Raw genomic sequence first — 12,236 nt, 5'->3', positions numbered from 1 at the left:
TTAAAACAAACTATATGTTTATAGTTAATGAAACTCACATAGTTAACTGTACTTGCCCTTATTTTTATTCTATTGTAGTAATGAAACGAGGCAGCAAACAAACACAGGTCGCAGAGTTCCGATGCTGCCACCTATTGGACATAATAATCAACAAGTATCTCGACAAGATAGTTCTCAGCGTTTACGGCCACAATCTTTAGTCGGACGCCCTTTGAACTCGAACAACGAAGGTAAGGAACAAAATGTATATTTTATGAAACTTAGGAGCGCTTTTTTTAGCAAATTACCGTATAAATGTAGTCTCTCTCTCTATATATATATTGCATTTTGAAAGCTTAAATATTTTCTTAGCAAAAATATCTATATGCAACACATTGTCGAAAATGAAAGTTTCTAAACTAGGTGCTCCCCACCCCTGTGGCTCAGCGGGAAGTCTGGAGGATTATAACGCTAAAACTAAGTTTCGGTACCCTTGAATGGCACATGTAGCAACTTGTGTAACTTTAATTTTAACAGGAAACAAAAATAAGTTTATTCCTGGCATCAAATACTTACGAACAACAGAAATAAGAAAGGCCCTCGTTTGTCTACGTATCACACTGTTCAATAGTGGTAACTTCTAGCTGCTTACAAACAATTATAAATACGTCAATGTTGTTCTTTCGTAGCCCACTGTTCAGCAATGGAAATTTCTAACATAGGTGCTATCTTCTAATAAACAATTAAAAGAAATGTCGTTGGCCTTTTCAGATAACAAACACATTATTCAAAAACGCAATGCTTTCCAAACTGTGGAGTGCTCCCTGTGAAATGCAGCTTTTTGGCGGAAGAGTTGGAGACAACGATAACCTAACCGAACTTTAGCTCTCAAAGCTTTTTTGTTGTTTTTGTTCTAGCATTTACTCATTCCTAATAAGATTTTATCATTAAAAAAATATTAAAAACAGTTGATTTTGCTATTATAACTTGCGACATGTTTCCCGGTGGAACAGCGGTAAGTCTATGGATTTACATTGCTAAAATCAGGAGTTAGGTTCCTCTCGGTGGAAACAGCAGATAGTTCGATGTGGCTTTGCTATAATAAAACAAGCAAACACCTGAGTTAGGGGGACGCTATTGTAAGTGTGGAAAAAACTGTAATAACGGAAGCCTCTAATCTAGATAGTAATAGCTTACTAACAACTGTAACTAAACAAAAGAAACGTATACTATCTGATACATCTTTGGTCTGTATTATACTTGTTTTAATACTTATGAAATTAAGAAAAATGTGCTTAAACTTAAGTTTATAATAAGTTGAGCTACACTACACAGAAAAGGGGTGTCTCAAACACATGAAAATGTAAAATTTTCTATATTTCGATAACAATATATCTCATTCGTCTAGCTTGCTAAATTTAAGGCCACCGATCAGTTTGGTCAATTATGAAGTCGCAACTTTAAACATTCTGCTCTTATAAAATATCAGTGTTTTGAAGTAATTACATTTTATAAGGCCTAGCAGGGCCAGGTGGATTAAGGCGCTCGACTCGTAATCTGAGAGTTGTGGGTTCGAATTCCCGTCGCACCAAACATGCTCGCCCTTTCAGCCGTGGGAGCGTTATAATGTGACGGTCAATCCCATTATTCGTTGGTAAAAGAGTAGCCCAAGAGTTGGCGGTGGATGGTGATGGCCTTCCCTCTAGTCTTACATCGCTAAATTGGGGACGGCTAGCGCAGATAGCCCTCCCGTAGCTTTGCGCGAAATTCCAAAAAAAACAAACATATTTGAAGGTTACAAGACCATCTAACTGTATTCATTGTTGTTTTAAATGTGCAGAGAAACTGTGTGTGTGCGTGTGCGTATGTATCTTAAATTTATCTACCGAGGAGAATCGAACCACTGATTTTACCGTTGTAAATCCGTAGACCAGAGTAACAGCAATTACATGTTTGATAAACGGTATAAAGACAAACTTGAATCCAGCCTCTTTTCATCGCGTAATATTGATATCATTCTTTCTCTTGTCAAAGCTAGAAACATACATAATAATTGAAACTGGAAATGTAAACCGAAACTAAATTGTTTCACTGACCATTTGAAAGTTATTTTTTTGTGTAACATCTAGAAACATACACAGTTGAAGTTAAATTAGCTGTTTTATGTCAGAGAGGCTGTAGTAATATTGCTATAACATTATATGTATATATAATATGAAAACATTGAAACATGTGCACTGTTTTCTGACCTGAAATGTTAGAAAATTCAAGTCTACATTTGTGTAATCTTCGTTCGCACATGTAGAATAAAGTAAACAAAGAACATTTGAACACAAGTGAAGTGAGTACATTCTTATGTTATTCAAGGTCTTGTAGCGTATTACATGTGATGTTGTCTTTGTTATATCACATAGATTTGAAAATCACCTTATTACTTCTAAGACTAATATTAGCCTTTTATCACTTCAAATACTTATTGATAGGTTCGACGTTAATCAGTCTAGATCTTCCGACTAATATCACGTCCAGAGACCAAGCACGTGCCGCCTCAGGGGGAACTACTACAGAAAGGTATTCCACTTATCTGAACTCCATTGGTTCCTTTTGTAGTCGCTTACCGTCGAGATGTCAAAGTGACCTCTCCGGGCTTCCAGCTGTAGAAGACTTCCCTTCAGGCCTGGGCTTGGATGCCTTTTCACATACTAGCGGGTTTGTTATAATTCTATATCCTATATTAGGTTGTTTCTTGTTATAAATTTCACCAAATTTCACTCTCTATAAATTTTAATGTAATTCTACATGGACTCAAAACGTATCTTCTCAGCGCCTAAAATCAAACTTACGAACTTATCACTGTAATGTAACAAGCACCACAAAACATTTCTAAAGAGCGCATCTGAAAGAGAGGGACTGAGTTATAGTTTGGTGAATTATATTTGTTCATTTTTCTCAGTGTTTCAATTATTGACTATTATATATAGTTTATACATTTTATAGCAATTCAAATTTATGTATCAATGTGACCTTATATTGACTCCGACCTACACAGCCTAATATTTATCGTAAAACTACGTGGTTAGCACTGATTTTATTCCACTTGACACTTTTGTTTTTCCTTCCAGTTATGATTTAAAGTCATTTTTTATTTATTTTTTTCTTGGTTCATGATTGACTTTACACTAGCGCAGTATAAATCACTCGGCGAACGACTTATTACAGCCACATCAATCTACAAGTCAAAATGTCGTCATCCAATAGCTTGAAAAAAAAAAAATCAAAACTAAATTACTTGTAATGGGCCATGAAAAGCGTGAATGACTGTTCCATCAAGATAGACTGTGATTATATGAAGTTGAATGGAATATCTAAAGAAAAAAACGAAAACAACGAAAAACGTAAGTAGGACTGTCAGCAATTTCCGCACTTCCACCCCCAACATGGCTAACTTCCGTTCTTATACTTCCTGCCATGCACGTGTTAGCTCGTGCAAAGCAGGAGGTAACAATGCAGGGGGTGACGAGTCACGTGTGAGGCCTTTCGCGTTTAGGCATTTTATAACATTAGTTACTTTTAGTTTCCCTTGTCGGTAGAGAACAAAATAAGTTTTTCTCATTTAATCTTCTCTTATTACAGATAATTTTTTTTTATTTTGTGAAAGATGTATAGGAAAGTAACAAGTGCAAAAAATGATGTGATGAAATTATAAACAGTGATCTAATTATTTGTTTGTTTATTCTGAATTTAGCGCAAACCTGCACGAAGGCTATCTGGGCTAGCCGTCCCTAATTTACCAGTTTCAGACTAGAGGGAAGGTTATCCTGTGGTTACCAACCATCGCCAACTCTTGGGTTATTCTTTTACAAAGAGAATAGTGGGATTGGCCGTTACATTATAATACCCCCACGTCTGAAATGGCAAGTATGTTTGGTGTTACAGGGATTCGAACCCTCAAACCTCAGGTTACACAGTCAAACTCCCTAATCACCTGGACATACTGGATCATGTGATCCAATTAAAGCAAAATTATATTAAAATAAATAATGAATGCTCTTGTAAATGTATTCAAAACCACTAAATTTAGCAGAGTGAAAGAAAATATACATAATTTGTATTTGGAGTCAAATATTTCGCATGTGTCTGTAAGTTGGTATAATGGTTTATTTTATTTGAATTTCGCGCTATCTGCACTAGCCGTCCATAATTTAGCAGTGTAAGACTCGAGGGAAAGCAGCTAGTCATCACCATCCACCGCTAACTCTTGGGTTATTCTTTTACCAATGAATAATGAAACTGATCGTTGCAATACAAAGTTCCCCAACGGCTGAGAGGGCCAGCAAATTTGGTGACAGGTATAATGGCTAGACATGATAAAACAGTAATCATGACCTTAGATACGTCGACTGTCAAATGAAAGACCGTGCTTTTTAGAAAGATTCTTGGACTATTCTATAGTTGGGGTTAGTAACAAAAGTGTATTAGCTTCTATTAGATTCTGCAGTTGACTGACCACTCCTGCTACTTTTGTATCAGAGTACATAATTACGTTTCTGTATTCGCTGACATACTTAACAAAGAAAGTGGTCTTATTTGCTGCAGTGCGTTATTGTGATAATAGTCAGATGAAATAGTGTTTTTCCTTATTTTTATGTCTCTTATAACAACTTCAGCGCTGACGATGAGATGTAACCAGAAATCCATGAGAGTAAGCTTTGGCTTTTTTGTAGACGTTCGACTTAATCTGGACTCCAGACAGTAATAATTTTCTATTCTCTTCCTTACTGTGCGTATAGGGACTTTTCTGTTGAAACAGGCCCGTGCTACCATACATTCAACATGATGGTGACTTTTAATTTGCTTATCAAAACGTTTCTAGTTCCTTGGGTCACTGTCTATGGCTATCTTGTGAAAATATCGCGTTATTCTTATTGAATGTGAATTAAAATACTGAGGTTGAAAACGTCTCTGCTTGCTATTGAAATTAGTCTTAAGATAGGAGTCCAGTTTGGATTCAGTAGGTTCACGTCTGATACTCTGTAAAGAAGAGTCATTAGTATTACAAATCATCACGTTTTTTCTCACTTGCATCCTGCATCACATTGAGTACATCATATTATCAAAACAGGTTAACACCAGAACTGTAGCAATTAGAGGACATAAACTTGTTGGACTAGGTTAACCTCAAAGGTGTGTTAACTGTAGAATGTAAGCCTACTGGATTTTATAAAATAGCAGTTGAAGAACATAAACGTATTACATGGGGTTAACATCAGAACTGTAGCAACTAAAGAATATGTTAACATCATACTTGTAGCAAGTAACGAACTTGTTAACATCATGACTGTAGCAACTAAAGAACATGCTAACATCAGAACTGTAGCAAGTAAAGAACATGCTAACATCGGAACTGTAGCAAGTAAAGAACATGTTAGCATCATAACTGTAGCAACTAAAGGACATTTTAACATCAGAACTGTAGCAACTAAAGGGCATGTTAACATCAGAACTGTAGCAACTAAAGAGCACGTTAATATCAGAACTGTAGCAACTAAAGAACATGTTAACATCAGAACTGTAGCAACTAAAGAACATGTTAATATCAGAACTGTAGCAACTAAAGAACATGATAACATCAGAACTACAGCAATTACAGAATATGTTAACATCAGAATTGTAGCATCTAAAGAACATGTTAATATCAGAACTACAGAAACTACAGAACATGTCGACATCAAAATTGTAGCATCTAAATAACATGTTAATATCAGAACTGTAACAACTAAATAATACGTTAATATCAGAACTGTAGCAACTAAAGAGCATGTTAATATCAGAACTGTAACAACTAAATAATACGTTAATATCAGAACTGTATCAACGAAAGAACGTGTTAATATCAGAACTATAGCAACTAAAGAACATGTTGATGTCAGAACAGCAGCGGCTGATGTAGTACATAAGCGTATTATATTACGTTAACATAAGATTTATAACAGCTGCGGGACACAAGTTGACATCAGATTTGTAGCAGCTGAATGATATTAGCGTATGAGACAGTGTTGACATTAAAACTCCAGCAGCTAGAAGACGTAAGATTAGTAGACCAAGATGACATCAGAACAGTAGAATGTCGAGGACATTGGGTTTTTATACAGGTTAACATCAGAACTCCAGCATCTAGATCCCCCCCCCCAGCGGCACAGCGGTTTATTTGGAAACTTACAATGCTAGAAACAGGGTTTTAATACCTGTGGTGGGCATAGCACAGATAGCCCATTGTGCAACTTTGTGCTCAACTTAAAAAACAAACAAACAAGCATTAGGTTATTATACTGGGTTAACATCAAACTTACAGCATCTGGAGGACAGAAGGTTAGTAAACTATGTTAACATCAGAGTTATAGTAGCTAAAGGACATAACATTAAATTGGGTTGACATCAAAAACTGCTGCAGTTGGAGAGCATAACTTTGTTAGACCGATGTAGCATAAGAACCACTACAGATGGAAGGAGTACATTTGTTAGACCTGTTTAACATTAAAACTACTACAGATGGAGGGAGTACATTCGTTAGACCTGTTTAACATTAAAACTACTACAGATGGAGGGAGTACATTCGTTAGACCTGTTTAACATTAAAACTACTACAGATGGAGGGAGTACATTCGTTACACCTGTTTAACATTAAAACTACTACAGATGGAGGAAGTACATTCGTTACACCTGTTTAACATTAAAACTACTACAGATGGAGGGCATAAGCTTGGTAAACCGAGTTAAAATTAGAACTATAGCAGCTAGAAGACATAATCTGTTAGACAGGTTTAACATCGAAACTACTACATATGAAGGACATAAGTTTGGTCGACTGATTTAACATAAGAACCACTACACATAGAAGACATAAGCTTCGATAACCAGTTTAAAATCAGAGATGCAGGAGCTGGAGGACATAACTTTATTAGAACAAGACGGTGTGAAAGTTTTTTTTTCATCACGAGCTAAATATGCCGTTTCGGAGGAAAACGAAGCAAAATATTTCCTTATACCCATTAGGTGTGCTTCTAAAAATATAAAATATAACAAAAATATTACAGCTTAAGTATCTTTATGTAAAACAAAGGTATATATTGTTATTATTATTAAATATAGCTAATTATTTATATAATTAATATAAATTAAAATATATAAACTATTACAGAATTGAAAGAAAAGAAACTGTTTTGGATTTCGCGCATAGCTACTCAAGGGCTATCTGCGCTAGCCATCCCTAATTTAACAGTGTAAGACTAGAGGGAAGACAGCTAGTCATCACCATCCACCGCCAACTCCTGGGCTACTCTTTTACTAACGAGTAGTGGATTGACCGTCACATTATAACGCTCCCACGGCAGAAAGGGCAAGCATGTTTGGTGCAACGAAGATTCGAACCCGCAACCCTCAGATTAAGAGTCGAATGCCTTAACTCACGTGGACATGCCGGGCCAGAAAAGTAATTATTTATAAAAATCGGAAATCGCTTGCAAATAGAAATAAAATAAATAGATAAAAATACTCCTGAAAGGAAGATATTAATTGGAAAAAAACTGTCTACTCTAAGCCATAGCTGCATATGAATGTTTGATTTCCTGGAAATTTCCATTTCTCGACTAAAGGAATAGAAAAATCTCTCGAGCCACCCGTAATGTTGTGTCCGTCGGTACTAGAAGCAATAGCTTCTTTTAGACTTATAAAATTATAAAACCTTTACAAAATAAATTTTGAGGTTAACCCTACAATTTATCTATTTCATGCATGTTTTGCATCATACACGATAATGTGACAATTAACCCTGACATAAGCAGAAAAACGTACAATAGATGACACATTATATCAATTAAATACTTATTTTCAAACGTATGATTAAATATAAAGATGTTCCACATTGTTGTGTCCAGCATACAGGCACTCGACTCGTAATCCGAGGGTCACGGGTTCGTTTCCCCGTTACACCAAATATGCTCCCCCTTTCAGCCATGGAGGCGTTATAATGTGTCGGTCAATCCCACTATTTGTTGGTAAAAGAGTAATCCAAGAGTTGTCGGTGGGTGATGATGACTAGCTGCCTTTCTTCTAGTCTTACACTGTTAAATTAGGGACGGCTAGTGCAGATAGCCCTCGTGTAGCTTTGCGCGAAATTAACAAAAACAACAAACAAACATACAGTTTTTGTTTAAATTTATTCTTGCCAGACAAAAAGTTCATAAACAAGGTTGACAGCTTAACTCCAGTAAGTTAATCCTAAATTTAGCCCCAAAGATTTTACTTAAAGCTTACATTGACACGACATTGTTAAAGTCAAGGTACGTGGCGATCAAACTTTACTATATGAATACAAGATATCGACAAGATTCAAAACTTACATCAAAATTTCAATGTGTGCCCAAAAATAGCTGTGCATAGTCTAATTCGTTTATAAAGGCGCTGACATATCTGACAGTCTGCTTCGTTTTTTTTTTTTTTGTAATTTTGCGCAAAGCTACTCGAGGGCTATCTGCGCTAGCCGTCCCTAATTTAGCAGTGTAAGACTGGAGGGAAGGCAGCTAACCATCACCACCCACTGCCAACTCTTGGGCTACTCTTTTACCAACGAATAGTGGGATTGACCGTCACATTATAACGTTCCCACGGCTGCAAGGGCGAGCATGTTTGGTGCGACTGGGATTCGAACCCGTAACCCGCGGATTACGAGTCGACCACCTTAACCCACCTGACCATGCCGGAGCCTCTGGCAGTCATTTCACTTTAAATAACGCGTTTTCACTAATTCTCTGTAAGCATAAATTTCTTCGTTATTGCGCACAAAAAAGCTCCAACCAACAATTACATTTGTCTTGCAGAATATCGTGAAGGCTTCTCTTGGTCCAGCCAGAAGTTCTAAAAGAAAATCTTCATCGCCACCGGGAAACGGATAGTTCCGGATAGTGACGCTTGGAAGAAGTGAAAAAAATATTCGGAAGTTCCAGCATTGTTGTACGAAAAGATGGGGCTTTTGGAAACGAAGTCTGTGTTTATTGAATATATAATATTTTATAGACCGTAATAATATTATACACTCCATGAGACAAATTGTATCATTTCATATAATGCTACAAGATAACTTTTGCTTGTTTGTTTTTTATTACACGATCTCAAAACAGAAGAAATTCATGTTTAGAGATTTAGTATAAGTACTGACATGGGACATATTTGTTCTGTATTTGTTTTTATTTTTTCATCCACGTCAAGAAATAATCATAAAAAGGGGAATGATTGATAGCATAGTGTAATGTAAAGTCATATTCTATACATCCTGTTTTTTAGGCATTTAACCCTTATTAGTTTTGTTTCTTGTTACCTGTCTGTTGGGTTATAAAGTTTTGATGTAGTGGCAGGTATTCGAATAAAAAAACAATTTATTTTAATCTATATAATGGTAAAACATTGCTTACAGAAGTTGATAACGGTTAGCTTATTAAACCTATTGATACATGGCTACATTTTTATCATTCATGTCTGATTCAATAAATATGTTAATTTTTTTAAAGTAGTTTGAATAAGATATTCTGTTTTTAAATTAAATTCTGTTATGAGATGACGGCACTATATGCTTGACGAACGAACAATTGTGTATTTACAATTTAACGGTGGAAGTTAAAAACAAAACAAAGAGGGAGGTAAGAGAGAGAGACGTACATGGACCACGTTGCACTGAGGTTACTTCCTTAGTTATTGAAATGTTCAGTCATAATGTAAAAATATTTTTATTTAGTAAAACTGGGATTATGTTAAATTAACAACGGTAACTGTTATTGAATGACATTTTCCAAAATGTACTCTGCTTGACAAGTATATTGATTTACCTTCGGATCTAAGTACGCTACCATATAAAGTCTCGTGTCAACAAGTTCTTGAATTATTAATAGAAGTTAAGCTTAAAGTGCATGTTCAACGTATTTCAATATCTACAGATTCGGGTTTAACGTGTTCAATTTGGATTCAACGCACTCAGATATCTACACGTTCGGGCTCAGCATGTTCAGATATCTAGAAGTTTGGGTTCAACGTATTCAGATATCTAGAGGTTTGGGTTCAACAGATTCAGATATTACAGGTTTGGGTTTAATGTGTTAAGATATCTAAAGGTTTGGGTTCAGCATATTCAGTTATCTACAGGTTTGGGTTTAATGTTTTCAGATATCTACAGGTTTGGGTTCATTGTGCTCAGACATCTACAGGTTTGGGCTCAACATGTTCAGATTATCTACAGGTGAGGGTTCAGCATGTTCAGATTATCTACAGGTGAGGGTTCAGCATGTTCAGATATCTGCAGGTTTGAACTTCTCTTTTGTTCCAAGTTTGTTTGTTATTATTTCTGAATGTCGATTCGTTCAGTTGTTTATGTTCTTTAGTGCATTTGAAGAAAGTATATACTGCAGGACCTTGAAAGCTGGCAATAACAACAGTGAATATAAAAAATGAAAATGTTTGATGGAAAGAAAATAAACTTACCGGAAATGTGGAGTCAGCTGTAGAGTTAAATCTTTGGTATTTTGGCTCGTTTTCAAAAAAAAAAAAAAAAAGAAAGAAAAGGAAACGAAAACTTAAATTTGAAAAGACCTAACTGTCCGAAAATAACATGACAAAAAAAGATTTATATTACTATTTCATCTCATTTGTATTTCCACTAAAAATTTTAGAAGTTTTCTGGAAAAAGTGGTATAGTATAAAAATAGTCATATATCTTCTCAGAGTTTAAAAGAAATTATATTAAAGGCAGTGTTGTTCCAAAAATATTTGATTCTAGGCACATGTACACGTATCTTGCAAAGTTGTGATGCCAAGCGCATTTCTCCTGAAAAGGTTTCGCTTTAGGCTACACTAAAAATAATTTCGTTGCAAGTATAAAGAATCAAACTTGTAAGAGGATCTTCGGTAAAGCAAGCTTTTCACTTCTGGATTCATTCATTTGGGAAACAATTGTGCTCTGGATTCATTCACTTGGGAAACAATTGTGCTCAAAACGTTGTTTAATGTTTAGATAAAAGGATATTAATATCAGAGTGTGTGATACTAAAGTAATCTATATACAATAAAGATTGTTTTGTAAAAGTTAATATTTCGTGATAATTGTATTCGTTGTAATTAGTGATATTATTCTAGTGAATCATTTGTATAGCATTTCTACATTGGCCTGAAATGCAGTCTCACAGTTATTAGTTTAACTATGTGTGTTTAGTCTAAAGTGAAGTGAATGCATTAATTTGGTCGTATTAGTAATTATAAGAACTCTTTATGTAGAATATAATATGTAATAACGGTTGTATCCTACATGGATATACAGTCTTAGTAATAAAATATAATGCTCACGGTCTTTAAAAGTGTTAATACGATAAATCTATTTTCGTATAAATTTGTATTTTTTATAATAATTAAGTTTAATGATTATTTAACATATCTTTTTTAGTGCTAGATTTTCAGTATTTCCAAAATACTTTAAAGCTTAGACAATTAAGTTCTTTACCATTATAAAACAATTTGGGCAAATTAAGCCAGTTCATGAGATAGTAAAGCATTCAGAGGTGGTATCTAAATACATAACTTATCATTCAACCAACCACATTTAGAAGTCATTGAATAATTGACGTTTCAGTTTTGTAAACTAAGTTAAGACTTTGTGAGGAGTCGGTTTATAACATATGTATATATACTATATAAAAAAAACATTGAAACAGAATCGCTGTAAATTAAAACCTTGACAATTGTTTCAATGCTTATATAAAATTAAAGTGCATTTACTAGATTGAAGCAGTTTATTGTATAATTACGGTAACTTAGAGTTATTCAAGTGGTTCTAAAATAAATGGTGCTTTATTATGCAAGGCTTTATAAGTCCTTGAATTTTCTTCTCTAAACTAATTTGTCCTTACATAATAAATTACTTAAGTACTCGATGATTTGAAACAATAAAACAAGTATTTTATAACTTTCATCTATTGTATATATATTTTTGAATAATAACAAGTGTTCATTTTAATCTCCATTTCGGGCACTGGTTTGTGTTTTACGGAATCCAAATGATAACACGGATGTAAAACAAACAAACAACTGAGGGAATTATTGTATATCAGCTAGTTGACACTCCAAGACAAATACACATTAACACTAACGCATTTTATTTATTGTGACGTTTATAGTAACTAGCTGCAATATTGGTGAGAAGATGGTAATGCAGAGCGCAG

General features: G+C 34.8%; 1 protein-coding gene across 13 annotated transcripts in view; it reads left to right on the top strand.

The window, feature by feature from the left end:
• Positions 1-11,983, top strand: part of LOC143249592 (uncharacterized) — a 75,768-nt gene extending 63,785 nt beyond the window's left edge. For 6 of the 13 annotated variants that reach the window (XR_013027848.1, XR_013027845.1, XR_013027851.1 and 3 more), the window contains 4 exons: positions 79-230; positions 2,463-2,688; positions 3,168-3,374; positions 8,856-11,983. Coding sequence is in view for 5 of the 13 variants with exons in the window: in XM_076499713.1 (XP_076355828.1) it covers positions 79-230; positions 2,463-2,688; positions 8,856-8,865 (388 nt within the window). In the remaining 8 variants the exon portion in view is untranslated. The remainder of the gene's footprint in view (positions 1-78; positions 231-2,462; positions 2,689-3,167; positions 3,375-8,855) is intronic. The other 7 variants (XM_076499713.1, XM_076499712.1, XM_076499710.1 and 4 more) reach the window with 3 other exon arrangements.
• The last annotated feature ends 253 nt before the right edge of the window (positions 11,984-12,236 follow it).

This window comes from Tachypleus tridentatus, chromosome 4 (assembly GCF_004210375.1).
Source record: "Tachypleus tridentatus isolate NWPU-2018 chromosome 4, ASM421037v1, whole genome shotgun sequence".
Lineage (NCBI taxonomy): Eukaryota > Metazoa > Arthropoda > Merostomata > Xiphosura > Limulidae > Tachypleus > Tachypleus tridentatus.
This window is presented reverse-complemented; position numbering and strand designations above follow the sequence as displayed.